The sequence below is a fragment of the Ctenopharyngodon idella genome, chromosome 11 (assembly GCF_019924925.1).
Source record: "Ctenopharyngodon idella isolate HZGC_01 chromosome 11, HZGC01, whole genome shotgun sequence".
In the NCBI taxonomy this organism is placed as follows: Eukaryota; Metazoa; Chordata; class Actinopteri; order Cypriniformes; family Xenocyprididae; genus Ctenopharyngodon; species Ctenopharyngodon idella.
Genome location: NC_067230.1, coordinates 16,737,701 through 16,758,071, shown reverse-complemented (window position 1 = coordinate 16,758,071; position 20,371 = coordinate 16,737,701). Strand labels below are relative to the sequence as shown.

The 20,371-nt window shown below is 39.3% G+C and overlaps 1 protein-coding gene across 4 annotated transcripts in view; it reads right to left on the bottom strand.

Annotated features, from left to right (window-relative positions):
- Positions 1-20,371, bottom strand: part of LOC127522954 (natural resistance-associated macrophage protein 2-like) — a 30,107-nt gene that overhangs the window by 1,085 nt on the left and 8,651 nt on the right. For all 4 annotated transcript variants that reach the window (XM_051913341.1, XM_051913340.1, XM_051913343.1 and 1 more), the window contains 12 exons: positions 18,650-18,769; positions 12,228-12,347; positions 10,535-10,641; positions 6,758-6,828; positions 6,604-6,671; positions 6,368-6,523; positions 3,360-3,518; positions 3,158-3,244; positions 1,614-1,733; positions 1,384-1,533; positions 1,237-1,310; positions 640-793 (listed from right to left, as the gene is read on the bottom strand). In XM_051913341.1, coding sequence (XP_051769301.1) covers positions 640-793; positions 1,237-1,310; positions 1,384-1,533; positions 1,614-1,733; positions 3,158-3,244; positions 3,360-3,518; positions 6,368-6,523; positions 6,604-6,671; positions 6,758-6,828; positions 10,535-10,641; positions 12,228-12,347; positions 18,650-18,769 — 1,386 coding nt within the window. The remainder of the gene's footprint in view (positions 1-639; positions 794-1,236; positions 1,311-1,383; positions 1,534-1,613; positions 1,734-3,157; positions 3,245-3,359; positions 3,519-6,367; positions 6,524-6,603; positions 6,672-6,757; positions 6,829-10,534; positions 10,642-12,227; positions 12,348-18,649; positions 18,770-20,371) is intronic.

The window sequence follows — 20,371 nt, the reverse complement described above, 5'->3', positions numbered from 1 at the left end:
TGATTTCACTGTTTGAATGATACCTATTTTATGATTATTAGTAAAATATGTGATAGGGGAAAAGTGGAATTGAATGAAAGTAAAGTGATGTGTAGCTATGGTGTCCCATACTCAGTATTTGTGATCTGCATTTCACCCATCCAAGTGCACACACACACACACACACACACACACACCGTGAACAGTGGGCAGCCGTTTTTGCTGCGGCGCCCGGGGAGTGATTGGGGGTTCGATGTCTTGCTCAAGGGCTCCTCAGTTGTGGGTAATGAGAGTGGAAGAGAGCTCTGTTCATTCACTCCATACTCACATACATTTCCTGCCAGTACTGACACTCGAACCCACGACCTTCAGGTTACAAGTCTGACTCTCTAACCATTAGGCCACACCAAGTGCCACTGACAGTTTACAGGTTAAACCCACATGAGGATGAACACATTATACTTTAACACAGACATGTTTGGCTGAAATGTTTGCTGTATTTATAGATGAAGGTAAACAGAAGTTTCAAAGCACAGGGAGGCTTCATGAAAACACTAGCGGGATCTGCTGACCTGCAGGATCTGCACAACTGAGCCCTTCAGTGAATGATGTCAAATAGTTTTGACTCTAATAGTGTTCAGATGCTGTGTGTGATCTCACCAGATAGACGATGAAGCACAGGTAGGCGATGGAGATTAAGACAGAGAAGACGTAGAGATATATGTTGTTGAAAACCATCACGTACACCACCACAAAGTATATGTTGATGGCACACACCGCCACGATGAGCACACCGCCACTGATCTTCCACGCGCTGCAAACACAGAACAGAGTTCACTCCATCTGAGCCAGGAGAACATGACAGGACTGGAACAGCCGTTGATCAGATCTGTATTGCAGCACCATCTACTGTAACTAGTGATGGGACGTTCAACACAGACTCTGTCACCGAGGCTTCGAAGCTTGTATCAAAAAAACATCTCAGTGAAGCACTGGAGCTTGATTGGTTTTGCCATAACCACGTGATCTGTGACGCCCGAAGCTTCGTTTTCACACACAACCACGTGACTGCTTCTATTCTGACTCTAAACCAGCTTCTTTGATAAGAATAAATCACAATGTGAATAAATACTGTACTACATAATACATACATACTATTTGTATACTACATACATAATACTATATACAGAATATAAACACCCTGCCATCTCGTCAAGTGTTTTTCCATTTGCAGTTAAATAAAGTGTGGATACTCACAGTCCGTTGGCAAAATCGTTCATTAGTGACGTCAAACTGGTGAAGGTCAGGATGGGGATCAGAGCGAACGGCAGCTGTTGGAAACAGAGCAGAAGATCAGAAGAGCTGCACACGTTCAGCAGCGGGTCTACAGTGTGTCACATGTACCAGTATGCTCTGCAGCACGTTCAGGAAGTCGTTCATGCCGGTGAGATGCTGCACGTCCCGAAAGACGGCCACCAGAAGAGTGGGTAATATGGCGATGGAGCGCGTCAGCAACACGCGAGCGAAGCGAGACCAGCGCAGGTTCAGGAAACCCTGAGAGAAAAAACAGCTCGTAAAGATGCACATTCCCTCATGAACAAATACAGAGGAATAAAAGCTGTAGATGAACGTACCTCCATCACAAACTGACCAGAGTAGGTTCCAGTCATGGTTGAACTCTGTCCAGCCGCGAGGATCCCAATCGCCCAAATATACAGCGCAGCGGGGCCAAAAAAACAGCCCAAAACCACACCCTTCAGTCACAGGAAGACAAGAGAAACCGTTCAAGAGCAAACAAAGCTCAATATTGGACTGAATATAATAATGTGGTGATTATTTTAATTTAAGTTGTTAAAACAAAACACTACAGCCAAAATATTGTTTATTCATGCACTGGTAATTTTGGGCTTTTCATAACATTCGTTTCAGACTAGTGGAGAGAAAACATCCAAACTACACATTTAAGTGCTACTCTATTTGCTTCTGTGAGTTTCACTCTTTAAAGGCAGTGAGTTTGAGTCAGAAATCTCCTCTTCAGCAGCGTAACACACGGCACACTTTACAGTTTTATTCATATCTATATTCTGAAGGTTTGTTCATAAATCATTCGCCTGACTTGAATATATGCCTAAAGTATTTTCTGATTTATATCCAAAATCCCCTCTGTAAAAAACCTCTAATATGTCAACAAAATCAAGAGTTTTGAATCTGGCTTTATCCAAGGGTCAGATTTATGTTCTGAAAATTTGTGCATTTGCATATTTCAGAAAACTTTGTAATTCTTAATTTAAATAAATCTATTAGTTTAATTGTTTTCTATTCAGCTGGGGTGTCTTGCCTAAAGCCAAAAGTTGAGTTATTGAATATGAACTTTTGACCCACAGGTGGCGCCATCACCAAACTCCTCAGCTCATATCATGACATGCCAAAGTGCTGCACAGACATCCTCAGGGTGACACAGTACACGACAGCGACACAGTATTTCATAAAGCTTTTGACAGCTTTTTGGCAAATTTAGATGTGACGAACATTTAACGATGTGCAGCACAAATTCAAAATACCAGACAAACGATATATGGAGTCGTGGAAAAATACCAAGATGGCCTGTCGGACTGACAGAAAACCATTTGTGATCACAAACAGAGGTCGTATTTTGTGAATATACAGTAGTGGGCAAAAGTGATGTTTGGCCAAAGAAAATTGACATCTTCACCCTTTATTAAAATATTGTTATAAATATGTTAAAGATTTTGTAATCATATTGTGCAGTTGTGCTTGAAGTCAGTAGTTTTACTTGTGATAATAACACAATGAAACATGACAAATTGTGCAACAATTTTTGGACACTGCAAAAACAACAGTTAATAACCGAAATATTAATAACTGAATATGTTGTAGTCAATGTTTGCTTTTTTCTGTCAGCTTTATAAATCTGTAGCTCTAAGTTATCTTTCCTCTGCAAATTATTTTGTCAGATAAATACCTCAACCAACTTTACGGTTTTGTTCTTCCATAATATTTCAAATATTTAAAAAAATTTCCTTGTACTTTGATGGTTTAATCAAACCTTTAGGGTCATTAAAAACAAATCTCTCCTCCGGTCATCACTTTTGTACACTACTGTATTCATTGTGAAATTATTCCAAAGAATTCAGTGTAAAACGTGTTTCTCTCATACCCCTTTGTAGATGTCGACTTCAAGTGTTTCGTTGTTGGCTGGGAAGAGATCACTGTAAGGACTTCCGCTCTGATTACACTTCTGGCCCTGAAGGACACGAGTCAATTAAGAGCTTAGATAAACCACAATTATACATTTATACATGAATTCAAATATACCAAAATAAATATCTCTAACAGGAAGCAGATATGAAAGTGCTCACCACTTCCATGTTTGTCTTGCCATAGAAGGCCTCGGCGAAGACGGCCACCACAAAAACATTGATGAGGAAGGAGACGAAGAGCGCGATGGAGGACTCGATGAAGTAGTACTTGTTGGCCTCCTTCACCTCTCTCTTGTTGCCTCTGTCAATGTCTCGTGACTGAAGCAAAGGAAAAACACCAATCAGACAAAAATGTCTTTTTGAACCTTTTAAACTGAATTATCATTCAATTTACACTCGAAGCAGATTGGTCTCTCTGGCGAGATTCCCAATTCGTTGGTCTTCTCCGATGTGACGTCTCCATTCCCTCCTTCAGGGAACGAGGGTTACAAATGTAACGGAGACGTTTTGTTAAGGGAAAAGGCTTCAGAAAAGTCATAACGCAAGGCAAGCATACTGTGTATTTATGAACTGTTTTTAGTGGCATTAATTATGGGATTTGACTGTTTGATTCATTGTTTCAAATGGATCATATATATATATATATATATATATATATATATATAGATCAAGTCTTTAGGGGGTTTCAAAAATTCTGTTTAAATGACTGTCAGATTAGTCAAAACTCACGTCTGAATGGAAAAAACGGCAGTAGGCTACTCTTGAAAAACGAACAATATTGACAGTAACTAACAGTATAGTCCATTTATGATTTTATTGTTGTTCTGATTTTATTGTTGCATGTTGAAACATTTTAATTAGTTAAATATTTTAAAAATATTTATCTTTATTTTAGATATTTTATACTGTCTATTGGTGAAGTAGCATTGATCACTGTTGAGGGGGGATAAATTTTATCCCCACCAGGGAAAAAATTATATAATATAATATAATATAATATAATATAATAAAGCCCCCATTCAAGGGGGCGCCATAGAGCCGCCTGCCACGACCGTGTATCAGCTTTGGCCGAGGATTCCAAAATGTGTGTTCAAAGTTTAAAACATTTTTGAGCATGTTAAGGGACCCAAAAAGCCCAGATTGATTGAAAAAATATGAATAAATATATCTGCAAGCAGCGATGAGGGGCCTAAGCCCCGGCGCCACTGCCACCCCGGTGGCTTTAGGGAAACTGTGCATGGCGGGCAATGTGCATTTAAAGCGGGTAAATGTAAAAGAACTATGTCAAAATTGTTTGAATACACCACATTTACTGAAGCAGCTGGTGAACCACAACAGCCACATGCATGAGATTATTTAAATTTAGATGAAAATCATGTCGTAGGATGTTATAAGTTACTTTCAAACGAGTGAGTTATCGTTTGCAGCTCAAAATTTTGTAAGTCCAGAAGTATTTATCTTAATTTTTTTAAGAATATTTTTATTAATCTTATTATTAAACTAATTATATAAAACAATGTTGTCAGTGTGCTACAAATAAACTGGTTCTTGCCATTATTTTGTCATTCAAACTTGTAACATTTCCCGTAAAATACTGAGAATTTTCAAGATTATTAATAGACCTTCTAAGGAATTAAATATAGGAGGAAGAATAATTACAAACACACAAATCGTTCAAGCACCTATATGTATATACCTGATTTATAAAGCATACAAAGACCAACGATCCCGTGTGTTCGTAATAGTCTTTCAGTCCAGTATGTTTATGTAAAGTTCAAATCAGTCTCACTGGTAAAGCAGATAAAGATTCCTGCAGACCATGTCCATTTTAAATCCTCAAAGGTGAGCAATCTGATCCCAAACAACGATAAGCTCCACAATGAGACAGATAAAATTCCACAAAAATAGTTCGGTCAAAAGTATAGTCCACTCGTAAATGGTTTGAAGTGAGCGTGCAAACAGCCGCTGACTCATGACAGTGTGTTCGCTCCCTGTATACTAAAAGCTTGACGTGTTGTTGCATTATGTGAGGACACACTCCAAATCTCGTGAGAGTTCATCACAGAGTTAACGACCTATACAATTAAGGACAACATCCCATGAGGTAAGATATATAATGCACAACAATACAGTCCTAACAATATGAATACCATTAAACTTATAGATAAAAGGACAAGACCTTCTTATCCTTTAATGCAGGCCAAAGCACAGAGCAATGAAAGGGTTAAACTCTAAACCAGGGGTGCCCAACCCTGTTCATGGGGATCTACCTACCTGCAAAGTTTAGCTCCAACCCTGATAAAACACACCTGAATCAGCCAATTAAGATCTCCAGGAGCACTTGATAATTACAGACAGGTGTGTTGAGCAGGGCTGGAGCTGAACTCTGCAGGAAGGCAGATCTCCAGGAACAGGGTTGGGCACCCCTGATATAAACCATCAAAACAAAAAATCCACATTCAAACCAAAATAGCCAACTTCCTGTTGGTTAGAGTTAATGACTGTAAATTAGAAAGTTGTCCAGCTTGATGAGAACAATATATGTGCCGAGTTTGGTGACTGTAGGTAAAACTAATCCCCCCACTTTTGTTAAAAGGTGGCGCTATAGAGGCCCTCCTCCACATCCGTTTCTAAGTCTTTGCCCATGTCTACTGGCCGGCAGCTCTGATGTGTGTCGAGTTTCATGCAATTTGAAGCATGCCAAGAGCCTCAAAAACATCCAAAAAGATTATTAAAGTTTGATGCGTTGCCATGGCAATCGTATTTAAGATATCAAGAATCCTTTCACAGGTCTACATCTGCCCTGTTTTTACATTATACTGATGACGTTTGAAGCAAATCGGGTAAAAATAAGAGGATGATTTCAAAGCATTTTTCAAAGTAACACTTCCTGCTGCCAGTTGGTTTCACTACGACTTTGACTCACAGCAGTCACATCCATGTGATCGCCTCCTACAACAAACATGCAGCTGAAGTTTTATCCAAATCACTCAATGTATGCAGAAGTTATAACACACTTCCCGTTTCCCTTTTCTTGTCATGAATTCGTTTAAATGCCACGCCCAAACCGTTCGAGTAATCAAAAATCCGTTCACCTCAATTTTTTTGTGAACTATGCCTTCAAACCAATATATTTGATTTAATCAGGTCTTGTGCAGTTCACTTACCTTAACGAGAGCAGAATGCAGATAGATGTTATGAGGCATTATAACGGCTCCCACAATCCCGACGGCCTGCTCCAGCTGCTCTCGTCCACAGCCGCTGCAGTACGGCAGAAACATGCCCTTCAGAACCTCGCCCTGGTCCGGAGCCACACGCACATACTGCAAACAACCACAGACCGTCAAACACTGCTGTGCTTAAAGAGCCGATCTACAGAAAACATTCTGGGGCTTTACTGCACCTCGAAACCAAAGCTCAGAGCCATGATGGTGATGAGGACCCCGAAGAACGCCTCCAGCTTCCTCAGACCTGATGAAAATCAAACCAGACATTCTCATCAGAACCAAGACAAGGGTCGCTCTCATTATTCTCACACTGCTTTATTGCTGACGTACCGTACTTGTCCAAAAACAGGAACACAAAAGTGTCGATGATGGTTATCAGCACTCCACCCCACAGAGGAATCCTGCAGAAGAACAAACAAGCTTCCTCAAGATCAGCTCTAATAAATCAACTCCATTTCTACACATGCTGAATGAACTCAAACGGCAAACATTCTGACAGTTCTGTCTATCTTGTCTTTGCTCAGTGTGTCTTTGTTTGTGTTGTGCTTGAGCACATGGATCTGTATTTGTTTGTGTTTGTCATATGCTCCTCTTGTCCCGCCTCGTTTCCAATTACCACGCCCCGTGTTTAGTCCTTGTTGAGTCCTCGTTAGTCTGAGTGTTCACCTGTTCCTCATGTTCTGTATTGTGTTCTCCTTCCCTCATGTTTTGCCAGTTCGTTGTGTGTGTTTCCTGTGTGCTATATGCATTTTGTGCAACTGTTCCTTAATACTTTTCTTGTAACTTTTCATCTATTGTTATTTGTAGAAGTAACTTATAGATTTTCTTGTCATTCTAATCTTGTCTCAATCTGCCTTGTACTGGAGTTTCTTTCATATTACTTAGTATTTTTCCCTTTTGTGGTTTCAGCTTTTACTTTAGTTCTTAGTTTACTTTAGTATTTAGTTTTCCTTTATCTTACTTTAATAATTAGTCTTTGTCTATTCACTCAGTGCATTGCCTTTTGGGTTTGGAGTTCCTGCTTGGCCATTGTTGGTATCCTCTGGTCTCGTTCTGCCATACCTGCTCTCATCTACCATCATCTTGAGCTACAGCGGCTGTGCTTCCTGCCTGCTATTGTGTCCCATACCTGCCCATTGTTTGGACTGTGTTCACCTCTTCCCTTGCCACATTGTGTCTTGTGTGTTTGTTAATAAACCCTTAACTCATTCTACACTTGAGTCCTTGAGTACAGGGGCCGTATTCACAAAACATCTTAAGGCTAAAAGGAGCTCCTAACTTGCCGATTTAGGAGAAAAACTTAAATAATGGGAGTGTCAGTCTTAATTTTAGGAGTCCTAAATTTTTGCTCTAAAAGTATTTCACAAAGCATTTTAGCTCTAAAACTAGCTCTGAAATCTGTGAAACGTCAGGAGTAGTCAAGAGGACTCTTGAGTCACTAAGACAAAATCACAAACAATCCTAATGGATGTTGCTGCCAATCCACCCAAAGACACTAAACATCATTGAGACAATAGTTATAGAGCCTTGGGTAATGAAACTTTTCTTCGTAAATGCAATTAAAAATAGATTTTTTTAGATTTGAATCTACGATAAAACAGCAAAAATAAATCTTTAATAAATAAATGATGTCTGATTACCTGTGGCAGTTGTTTTCATGAGATCACACTTGCAAATGATTGAAAAAATTATATATATATATAAAATAAGCATATTTGGCGTGCTGTCCATGGGGATCGAGGGCTCCGAGTTTGGAATTTAGCCCAAACCCAGAGTTCTCCTCATCTCCCCAGCCGAGAGCGAGGAACAGGGTGGCAGAGGGATACAGAAAACTGTTTAGGTAACTATAGGTGAGTTGGCTGTGTATATATATATATATATATATATATATATATATATACATATATCACATACATGGTCAGAATTATTGGCACCCTTGGTAAATATGATCAAAGATGACTGTAAAAATAAATCTGCATTGTTTATCCTTTTGATTTTTAATTCATAAAATTAGCAAAAATCTAACCTTTCATTGAAGGAAATTAATTGAAAGTGGGGGGAAAAAAATCACATTTGTTTTTCTCCAAAACACGTTGGCCACAATTATTGGCACCCTTTTATTCAATACTTTTTGCAACCTCCTTTTGCCAAGATAACAGCTCTGAGTCTTCTCCTATAATGCCTGATGAGTTTGGAGAACACCTGACAAGAGATCAGAGACCATTCCTTCATGCAGAATCTCTCCAGATCCTTCAGATTCCAGATCCATGTTGGTGCTTCTTCTCTTCAGTTCACTCCACTCATTTTCTTCAGGGTTCAGGTCAGGACTGGGATGGTCATGGCAGAAGCTTCATTTTGTGCTCAGTGACACATTTTTGTGTTGATTTTGATGTTTGTTTTGGATCATTGTCCTGATGGAAGATCCAACCACGGCCCATTTTTGGATTTCTAGCAGAAGCGGTCAGGTTTTGATTTGTTTTTTTATCTGTTGGTATTTGATAGAATCCATGATTCCATGTATCTGAACAAGATGTTCAGGACCTCCAGCAGAAAAACAGGCTCACAACATTAAAGATCCAGCAGTATATTTAACTGTGGACATGGAGTACTTTTTATCCATGTGTGCACCAAACCCATCTGGTGGGTTTGCTGCCAAAAAGCTCTTTTGTTTCATCTGACCATAGAAGCCGGTCCCGTTTGAAGTTCCAGTCGTGTCTGACAACTGAATATGCTGGAGATTGTTTCTGGATGAGAGCAGAGGATTTTTCTTGAAACTCTCCCGAACAACTTGTGGGGATGAAGGTGCTGATTGATCACTTTTTTAGGCTTTCTGAGACTCAAGACTCAACTAATCTCTGCAATTCTCCAGCTGTGATCCTTGGAGAGTCTTTGGCCACTCAAACTCTCCTCCTCACTGTGCATTAGGATGATTTAGACACACACCCTCTTCCAGGCAGATTTGTAACATCTTTAGTTGATTGGAACTTCTTAATTATTGCCCTGATGGTGGAAATGGGGATTTTCAACGCTTTAGCTATTTTCTTACAGCCACTTTCTATTTTGTGAAGCTCAACAATCTTTTGCTGCACATCAGAACTATATTCTCTGGTTTTACTCATTGTGATGAATGATTAAGGGAATTTGGTCTTTGTGTTTCCTCATGTTTATACTCCTGAGGAACAGGAAGTCATGGCTGGACAATTTCATGTTCATAATCACCCTGGTGTGCTGAAAAATGTAAATATGAATGGGAATATACTTCAGAGATATTTTACTCATAAAAATTCTAGGGGTGCCAATAATTGTGGCCAACGTGTTTTGGAGAAAAACATTTATTTCATAATGTGATTTTCCCCCCACTTTCAATTCTTTTCCTTCAGTGAAAGGTTAGATTTTTGCTAAGTTTATGAATTAAAGATCAAAAGGATAAACAATGCAGATTTATTTTTACAGTCATCCTTGATCATATTTACCAAGGGTGCCAATAATTCTGACCACCACTGTGTGTATATATACACACACACACACCTCCTCTGGTGTGGATTAGATGGACCATATGAACGTGTTCCTCAAAAACTTCGTTTATAAAACATCATTTGTTGAGATTGTCACTTAGCTGAACATATACTAGTTTAATTAGTAACACTTAGCCTACATTTTAAAACCTTTATTTGAATATGGCAACATGATACCTCATTCTACAATATTTCTATGATTAAACTGCTGACAGAGACTCCTCCCCATCAGCCAATCACTGTGGGCATAGTTAGTAAGCGTGATGACAACCCAATTGTTTCTCTCTTTATGACAGTGATACACATGAAACAAAGAGTGTGTTGATGAATAGACAATGTGCACAATAATATCAGTGATATATTTCGCATATCTGCCACAGACGTCCCATTAAATCTAGACAACACTTCCACTTAAAAACAGTAAAGATCTCTTCTCTGCATGTGGAAGATGAAGATGCGACATGAAAAGATTAACATGAGCCTTTTAGATGAACATTTCTCCCATTGAATCCCGGTGCCACATCCGTTTGCATTAAAAATGTTTGAATAGTTTGACTGATCTGTCGAACAGTGTTTGATAATGATGATGTACCTGCCGACCGACAGCAGATTGAGGGCGATGGCGGAGCCGATGACCTCCTGCATGTCAGAGCCGATGATGGCCAGCTCCACCATCAGCCACAGGATGATCCGCGGCACCTGAACACCACAGGAACAGGAAACACTTCACCACAGAACAACATCCCAACACTTCAGTTAAAAATACACGTCAGCTTCTCGATACAGTTATGCACTATGAAAGTTGAACACTCAAAGGCAGGCGCAGGCGATTTCCAGTATAAGGCTAGAGAGAAGTGTTTCTCAGCATTGGATCTTCTGAGTGCACCATTTCTACTGCTCTGCTCAGACTCAGGCATGCTCACAACGAGGTGCAGCTGATGGTAATTAGCCTGAGTAAGGAGAGTGAGGAAGAGAAACAGAGCACAACACAGGGCACACAAGCATTTTCTCACAATAAAGTGATATTAGAACACCCTGGGACGTAACAATGATCTTGAATCAAAATAACTCTGATGATGAGGGCGGGGCAACCTGTCACTCACATGAGATCCACCAATAGCAAACCACAATCATCCAATCAATTCCCCACAGACAAAATCAAGCTCCGCCCTACATTTGTTCTTGTTCCAGAAGCCGGATATATGACAGAATAGGGAAGACCAGCGCAAATTCTGTTTCATATGCTGACCTTAATATTTATTTTCAAACATTTGTTTACACTTTTAACATTTTAATCTGGACTAAAACATGCTAGATATGATATCTAAATATGTTCTGATTCTTTATTATTGTTCTTTTGCACTTTAATCTGTTTGAAATGTTTACTTCATAAACATTTATATGCTTTTTTTGTATACTTTGTAAATATTTGATTATTTTGTGTATTGCTTTATTGCACTAATGTTCTAATTTCTTCCCCCCCGGTTTCACAGACAAGGCTTACAGTAAGTCTAGTCCCAGACTAAACTGCATATATGAGCTGTTTTATCCAAGAGCAACTTGCGCTGACGTATCTTAAAATATGCAGTGCCATTGGTTTGTCTTAAAGCGTTAGTTCAAAGAGTGTGTTGAGACTGCAGTGGTTCAAGGAAGAAGCACTGCACTGTGTTTATTATGTCAAAAGCGTAAAAGACTGGCAGGGAAGTGAAGAAATTGTTGAATAAAGTCATTATTTTTGTTTTGTTTTGCACACAAAGTATTTTAGTTACTTTAGTCACATGGTCTATTTTCAACGATGTCTTTACTACCTTTCTGGGCCTTGAAATTGGTTATGACACTGCTGTGTATATGCAGGTCAGAAACCTCACAGATTTCATCAAAAACATCTTAATTTGTGTTCTGAAGATGAACGAAGGTCTTACGGGTATGGAATGACATGAGGGGGAGTAATTAATGAGAGAAATTTCATTTTTGGGTGAACTAACCCTTTAAGATGCACACCAGTAAAGTTTTCTAAGTCACGTTTATAAAAGCTACTTAAATGTCCTAACTGAGCTAATGCCTAATCCTGGCTTAATCTAAGCCCTGTTTGTGAAACCGGGCATGTTAAATAAAAGGTTATTAAACTTGATCTTAAGAGGACAATGCTTAAATTTCTGCATACCATGATAGAAGCTTTAGCAATTATTATGGTATGAAAATGATATAGTCACATGCCTAAAGAGCAGATTCTTAGAAAGCAATCATCTGAAGCACATGTGTGTTGGTCTTGCTGATGAACGTACCATGGGGTAATGGCGGTTGCAGACCTCGGCCAGGTGCATCCCTGTGACGACGCCGAGGCGCGCGGCCAGACGCTGCAGCAGGAGCCCGATGATGGTGGCGGCCAGCAGCACCCAGAGCAGCTGAGGGACGGACACACACACGTCACACACCTCATGATGATCACAAGCAGGGGCGTCACTAGACCCTTTTACTAGACCCTTATACGTCTGAAAATAGGCTTTCTGATTTACTGAATGTTATCATTTACATTATTTGAAATATGAAGGATGTTTGTAACGCTAGCCGAAGCAGAAGTGTCCTCTCATGCCTCGCCCCCTCACTCCTCCCTTCACTTTTTGCAGCAGAATCCTTGACTTGCAGTCAGACGATACGAGATTGTAGCTGAGAAGCAGGGGCGGTTTCTTCATTAGGGCGATAGGGTGACGCACCACCAAAGTGTGAAAGGGACAGATTTTATTCATTCACATTTAGCTCAGAGTTACGCTACCTGTCACTGTTCTAAACTGTTTGTTCTGCCTCTGGATATATAGTCCAATCAGCATCAAGTCACGTTCTGTGAAGTACCATCCCTTTTTTGGCGAATTGCCCACAGTGTTCTCACAAGGCATTTCTCAATACTAAGTATGCAAAGTTCGGAGTTGATTGAACTAACTCATTTCAGCTGTTCTGAAACCAAAAACTCTGAGTTTCCCATCTCAGAGTAAATCAACACAGAGTTTAAGTTTTGGTTGAAACGGGCTCCAGGCCTGGTCGTCTCTCATCCTTCACTGTCATCATTCCTCCTTTTATGGAGCTCCTCCGTGAGATGTACGAGGCCAGTGTGGCATGCAGCCGGTCTCACTCTGTTCTCACAGCTCTCGCAGTAGCGTCTTTACCCACCACGCAAAGCACGCAATTGACCCTTCGCAGAGAGTTTGATTGACAGGTGATCTAACCAGTCATAACGCCGAATCCGCCATTATGTTCGACAAAGCAGTCAGGGGAGTTAGTAGATTACGTCAGTGGACTTGAACCTGAAAAATGGTGTGTACTGATGTCTTTCCACGGTTGAAACCACATTCTTTCTGATGTTCTTTTTATGTTTATTTGATGCTATATATTAACTATTAGGAAGAGATGATCTGTTCACGAGCCGCTTGAAGTGAGGCGCTGGAGCAATCTGTCACGACACATTAAAGAGCCACAAAATGGTATTTATTGTTTAAATTTCTTTAAAAATTTGAAATTTGAGACTTTGTTTCATATCGAAAGTAACCTTCTCTGCCTTGTCTGTACACGCGTTGTCAGTGTCCTCTTTGCTCCGCGATGTACCTTTTTCACTGCGTGAGAACATGATGTGTGGTGTGTGGATTTTCCCCTACGCACCTGACTTAAGTTTACCTGGGTCGTCTCCTAATTGACACCCCTAAATGTCTCCTAATCTGACGCTTAAATAATTTATACTCTAGCGACGTCGGCTGAGTGTTCACTAACTTGCTGCGCAGAAATAAGCAGACAGACTCCAGACTATGCCTTTGAATATCCTTTAATCACGGCCGGGGACCTCGTTTTAATCTCAGAGAAATCCCACCAGCAAAAAGAATACAACAGTTTTTATAGGATAGGAGCATGGAAAAGCATTCTACAATATGATTGGTTCTTCATATGTCAAACCCTCATGTTATTCGGTAAAGCAAGATCTGCCCAAATCACGTGTTTATTAGTTTGTTGGTTACTCATTATCATGGGGCTTTAGCTGTCCCAAAGTTTCATTTCCCCTTTTCTTATATTTGGACATGATTCAGACACACACTGACTTAGGCCCCAGGTTTGAGGACAATTAGGTTTCAAAAACATATTAATTTTATTCCTGCAAGGAAAAAGAAATATTAGTTATGATTAATTAAAAAATTCCATCACAGTGGCTTGTCGGACATAGCAACAGTAATTAAAGGGTGCGGGTCTTTGCGAACGGTCAATTGCGTGGGGCCCCGCGATTTCTCTCTCAGGGGATCCCCCCAGTGGTGTAGTCTATGCAGGTATATGCCCTATACCCACTAGGAAAGGTCAAGGATTTCCATATATCCACTTAAAAAAGCATGTGGATACCGTTTTGGCGCTCTTTAATGTGTCGTGACAGATCGCTGTAGCCTCAAGAGAAGCGGCAGCCTGAAGCGCACGTGAACTGATCCTCTCCTCCGCTTTAATATCAGTTACAGCGCGACATAAACATGAATGAACATCTAAAGGTATGTTAAAAGATACAGTACAACTTACCGAAATCCATGTCATGTCTCATGTAATCACTTAATCAGTGTTTCAACCGCGGAAAGACGGTAATAAAACAGCTTGTAAACAATATCACATAACGTCACATTTACCTCAGAACAAACATATTCAGTGACCATAAACTCATTAGTCAGCAAGAAAAAACTCTAGAGAGGAGCATTTAGCTAAATATATGCACCATATTACAAATTAATTATAATTTTTAATGTTCTTTAATAGCCTATATAATGAATGTTTGAATAAATCCATCAAGTTGACAGCCACCATTTAAAAGATTATATTTCAAAAAACGAATTGGAGTAGAAATCATTTTAAAGTTAGTAGGCCTATTATAACTTTTTTAATTTTAAAAATTTCCTTCCTTTTAGGTTTGTATACAAATTGGTTCATTTTAACCTTCAATATTAATGTAGTACCAACTGATTCCCATGTGTATTATACAGCAATAGTTGAGAGATTTTTTTTCTTGAGAAAATTTGCCATGTACTGTAGCCTACCTGATATAGTATATCCAAAATAACTGATATTAACTCGAATTGCAAGCTTGTGAATCGAAATGCATAACTATGATGACAGACAAAAGAACCAAACAGGGTGATATTGTGACATAATGATGAACTTCATCTTTCCATTGTTAATAATAGTTGCAACTTGCACTCTTAAATGTGCATTGAAAATTGCCAGCTAATAAACCCTATCATCCAGGGACCATATTCATATAACATCTAAGGCTAAATGTAGATCTTAACTGGCTGAGTTAGATGGTGATTGACACTAAACAGTGGAAAATCAGTCCAGTCTCTTCAGCTGTAAATGTCATTGGCTGTTAAAGTCTTGTGTTGATTATAATAAATTGACATGTTGGAAACTGTAGTCCGACTCTTAGGAGCAGATTCTTTTCATTAAGGAGCCCCTAAATGGACATGGTGGTGGAAAAAAATATGGGATCGGAGGAAAAACTATTTTGCAAAGCTTTTCTCTCGCAAAGATATTTGCGTGCTCTCGCAAAACCTGTTGTGAGTTCAAACAAACACCTCCTTTAATTTCTCGCTGCAGTGGTTCAGACAGCTCCGTACGAGTGGTTCATAGAGTTTATTGTGAACTTAGACATAAGTATAAAGAAATATTTTCAGTGGTTAGTGCAAAGCATCGTTTTGACGTAAGTGAAAAAACTGGAATAGTTCGGTAAAGTTTAGGAATGCACCGATAGGATTCTTTGGGGCCGATACGAAACCGATTTTAACAAACAATTATTGGCCGATTCCGATACGATACTTGTCACTTGCTCTCTTATTTTTGTCATTAACATTTTCTTTAAAATGGATAGTGTTTTGATCATGTTTCAAATCAGCAAAGTTAAAAAAAACATGCATTAAGTTATACTAGTTTATTGCTGCATCATTTAACATTCAGCAGGCCAACATTAATACATAAATACAACAGAACAAATTTAGCCTACATATGAAATAAGCAGTGCTTTAGGTAGGTTTAAAAGTTTTCAGAAACAGAAATGAAGTAAACAAATGTAAAATAACATTGCATATTCTTCACCATATAAATTAAATCCATATATTATTATTACATTGAGACATAGCTAAATTCTACTGCATAACAGCAATATTAATGTCACAATTACTACTTTTCAAGTTAAACTGAACTTTCATTTTGAGGGGTTGCCGTGAAGACTTTCGAGTTTCTGTGTGTTTATGATATGACGATGAACTAAGTGTTGTAGTATAATCAGCAGGAGAGCATTGATGATGGAACTGAATTTGGTGAGAGTACAGTGAGTGACACTGAAGTTACTCTGGTCTTAATCCTTAAGTCCAAGTTCAAAATAAAACTATGAACTGCTGTCTGAACCACTGCAACAGGAAGCGTTTGTCCAAACGCACAACAGGTTTTGCGAGAGAAAGCAAAAGTTTCTCAGGGGAACGCAAAAAGGCTTTGAAAATTTTTTTCCTCCCATCCCATATTTTTTCCAACACTCCATATTTCATTAATCAAATCCTTTATAAATTAGCATTAACCTGACTCATTGAACTGTAAGTTATATATTTTGTCATGTCCTGCAGTTAACACCAAGGTCATGGGTTCGATTCCCAGAGAACTGATGAGATACAGAGCTTCGCTGCAGTGTCAAATGAAAACATGTAAAGGATGAAACAGGAGCTGTTGCTATTTTAATTCAGACTGCAGATCTTCTGACAATGTGCAGTTAAAGTTACTCATTAAAAAAGTTGATAAATGTACAAACCCGATTCCAAAAAAGTTGGGACACTGTACAAATTGTGAATAAAAAAGGAATGAAATAATTTACAAATCTCATAAACTTATATTTTATTCACAATGGAATATAAATAACATATCAAATGTTGAAAGTGAGACATTTTGAAATGTCATGCCAAATATTGGCTCATTTTGGATTTCATGAGAGCTACACATTCCAAAAAAGTTGGGACAGGTAGCAATAAGAGGCCGGAAAAGTTAAATGTACATATAAGGAACAGCTGGAGGACCAATTTTCAACTTATTAGGTCAATTGGCAACATGATTGGGTATAAAAAGAGCCTCTCAGAGTGGCAGTGTCTCTCAGAAGTCAAGATGGGCAGAGGATCACCAATTCCCCCAATGCTGCGGCAAAAAATAGTGGAGCATTATCAGAAAGGAGTTTCTCAGAGAAAAATTCATCATCTACAGTGCATAATATCATCCAAAGATTCAGAGAATTTGGAACAATCTCTGTGCGTAAGGGTCAAGGCCGGAAAACCATACTGGATGCCCGTGATCTTCGGGCCCTTAGACGGCATTGCATCACATACAGGAATGCTACTGTAATGGAAATCACAACATGGGCTCAGGAATACTTCCAGAAAACATTGTCGGTGAACACAATCCACCGTGCCATTCGCCGTTGCCGGCTAAAACTCTATAGGTCAAAAAAGAAGCCATATCTAAACATGATCCAGAAGCGCAGGCGTTTTCTCTGGGCCAAGGCTCATTTCAAATGGACTGTGGCAAAGTGGAAAACTGTTCTGTGGTCAGACGAATCAAAATTTGAAGTTCTTTTTGAAAAACTGGGACGCCATGTCATTCGGACTAAAGAGGACAAGGACAACCCAAGTTGTTATCAGCGCTCAGTTCAGAAGCCTGCATCTCTGATGGTATGGGGTTGCATGAGTGCGTGTGGCATGGGCAGCTTACACATCTGGAAAGGCACCATCAATGCTGAAAGGTATATCCAAGTTCTAGAACAACATATGCTCCCATCCAGACGTCGTCTCTTTCAGGGAAGACCTTGCATTTTCCAACATGACAATGCCAGACCACATCAATTACAACATCATGGCTGCATAGAAGAAGGATCCGGGTACTGAAATGGCCAGCCTGCAGTCCAGATCTTTCACCCATAGAAAACATTTGGTGCATCATAAAGAGGAAGATGCGACAAAGAAGACCTAAGACAGTTGAGCAACTAGAAGCCTGTATTAGACAAGAATGGGACAACATTCCTATTCCTAAACATGAGCAACTTGTCTCCTCAGTCCCCAGACGTTTGCAGACTGTTATAAAAAGAAGAGGGGATGCCACACAGTGGTAAACATGGCCTTGTCATGTTGAACGAATACATTTTCTCAGTTTAAACATTTGATATGTCATCTATGTTGTATTCTGAATAAAATATTGAAATTTGAAACTTCTACATCATTGCATTCCTTTTTTATTCACAATTTGTACAGTGTCCCAACTTTTTTGGAATCGGGTTTGTATGAAGTAATACAATGTTTTACAACATTTTTTGTTTAGTATTTTAAGTAAGGTGCAATTAGTTGACTGCATTTATGCCACCTCTACAAGGTCACCAAGAAGTCTGTGTAAACACCTTGTAAAAGAAGTACAATATGCATTTCTGATTTGTTATAATTGTCCTGTTGAAATCTGAAATGATTTGTGTTTACACATTTAGCAGACACTTGTATTCCAAGTGACTTTTTGTTTTCCCTGGGAAAACAAGAACGCTCTGTGTTGTTAATGTTTGATCTACAGGAATGGAAGATCTCATCATTTGGAATCAGAGCATCATAAATGACCATAGCTTTATTCAGATGTAATAAACACAAGTGCAGATGCTGTACATGAAATCTGGACTCACCTTAAAACCTGCTATAGCCCCACACTGAAGGTCCGACTCGATGTTCCCAGGGTCCAGATACGCAATGCTCATCAGAAAACCCGGTCCAGTGAAGGCCCAAAGTTTACGAAAGCTAAACATCTAGAGAGAGGAAGAGCAACGCGAGTCAACACAGCATTCAAATTCATCTCAATCAGGACTCCAAAACATTCTTGAGCTGTACATGTGACTGCAGGAAAATGTAAGCATGACAACACTAGCTATCCCTGCGACCCAGTGTGCATACTATCCATTCTAAATAGTATGTGAGATTAAAATAAGTGTGTCGCAAAGCATAGTATTTTGAAAAGAGTATGCCAAAAGTCCCTGGATGGTCTACTATTTCCGGTAGATTTTCGAAGTGTGGATCCGTGCACACTATAACGGCTATATTGCCCACAACCCATTGCACTTTGGAGGAGGATTCAGTTCAGAACTACAAACACGAGTAAAAAATGTTAAAAAACTACAAAACATGGTGGATATGTGTAACCGACGGTGAGAGGTCTGAGTGACTATAAATCAGTTTAACCTGATAAAAAATATTGATTTAATGTTATCTATGTTATATTTCATCTGCAATACCAATGTGGACTTTTATAAAGATCTGTTTGGCCATTAACTTTTAAATGCATCATTCTGCATTAATATGAGGAGAGTTCTCCACATGAAAGACCCGCGACTGCAGATCATCGTGCTACTGCTTTTCTCTCCGGTACGGTAGGAAATTAAATTAAATGTGGTAGATTTAAGATGATTGACAGGCCAGTTTACGGTGACAGGATGCGTGTCAGGATGCAAAGACGCAATTGTATGACGTGATAGTTTGTCCCAAAACTTGTCTACTCTTTTGCTACACACTCAAAAGTATGTACTTTTTCTTCACAAAAAGAGTACATACTTTTAGGGCATAGTATAAGTAGGCGAATTGGGACACAGCATGTGTTTCCAAACACAATTTCAGGATATTGCATGAAAAAACACTGATGGAAATGCCAAGATGCACATAAATCCAAAAAAAATAAATAAAAATAATAATAATTGTATGTGCTTAACTGAGGTGAATAATTTTTTCCATCTAATAAGATGCACACATAAACTCTGATGGAAACACATTTCCCAAAAAAAATCCCTCAATTTGCAACAAAAACCTCATGTGACTTTGCCTTATCAGAGGCTGTGATTGGACTAACCAGCGGACCAATCGCAGCATCTCAAATGTTGGTTTGGTGGTTCTGAGTCAAAGTCTGTCATCAGAATGATTTGGTTTAATTCCTCCAGAAGTGTCTCACACGATTGTGTTCCCAAACACCAGCATCCGAACGCAAGATCACATGACAGCGTTTATTGTGTTTCATCTGACGCTCTAAGATGAACTCATTTAGCCCCGATTGAAGAAACTATTTTGCACCGGTTTCCCAGGAAGTGACGATTTTGTTCTCTTGAACACATGGGATGGAAACGCTGCTTTATTCGCAAATGTTTTATGCCATATTCCAGTTTTGTGCATCCGTTAAATTCACAGCTTTGGATAGAAACAGACGTAGTGAATGCCTGACAGTCCATCTGTCACTAGTGCATCTCCTGAGCTGACGTCACATATAAGGGCTGTTATGCTTGTGCGGAAGTGGGCTTTGTCTCCTCTGTTTCCCTGTGTTTTGCTTTCACTTTGCCACTATCCTGATACAGGAAATAAGTCCCTAA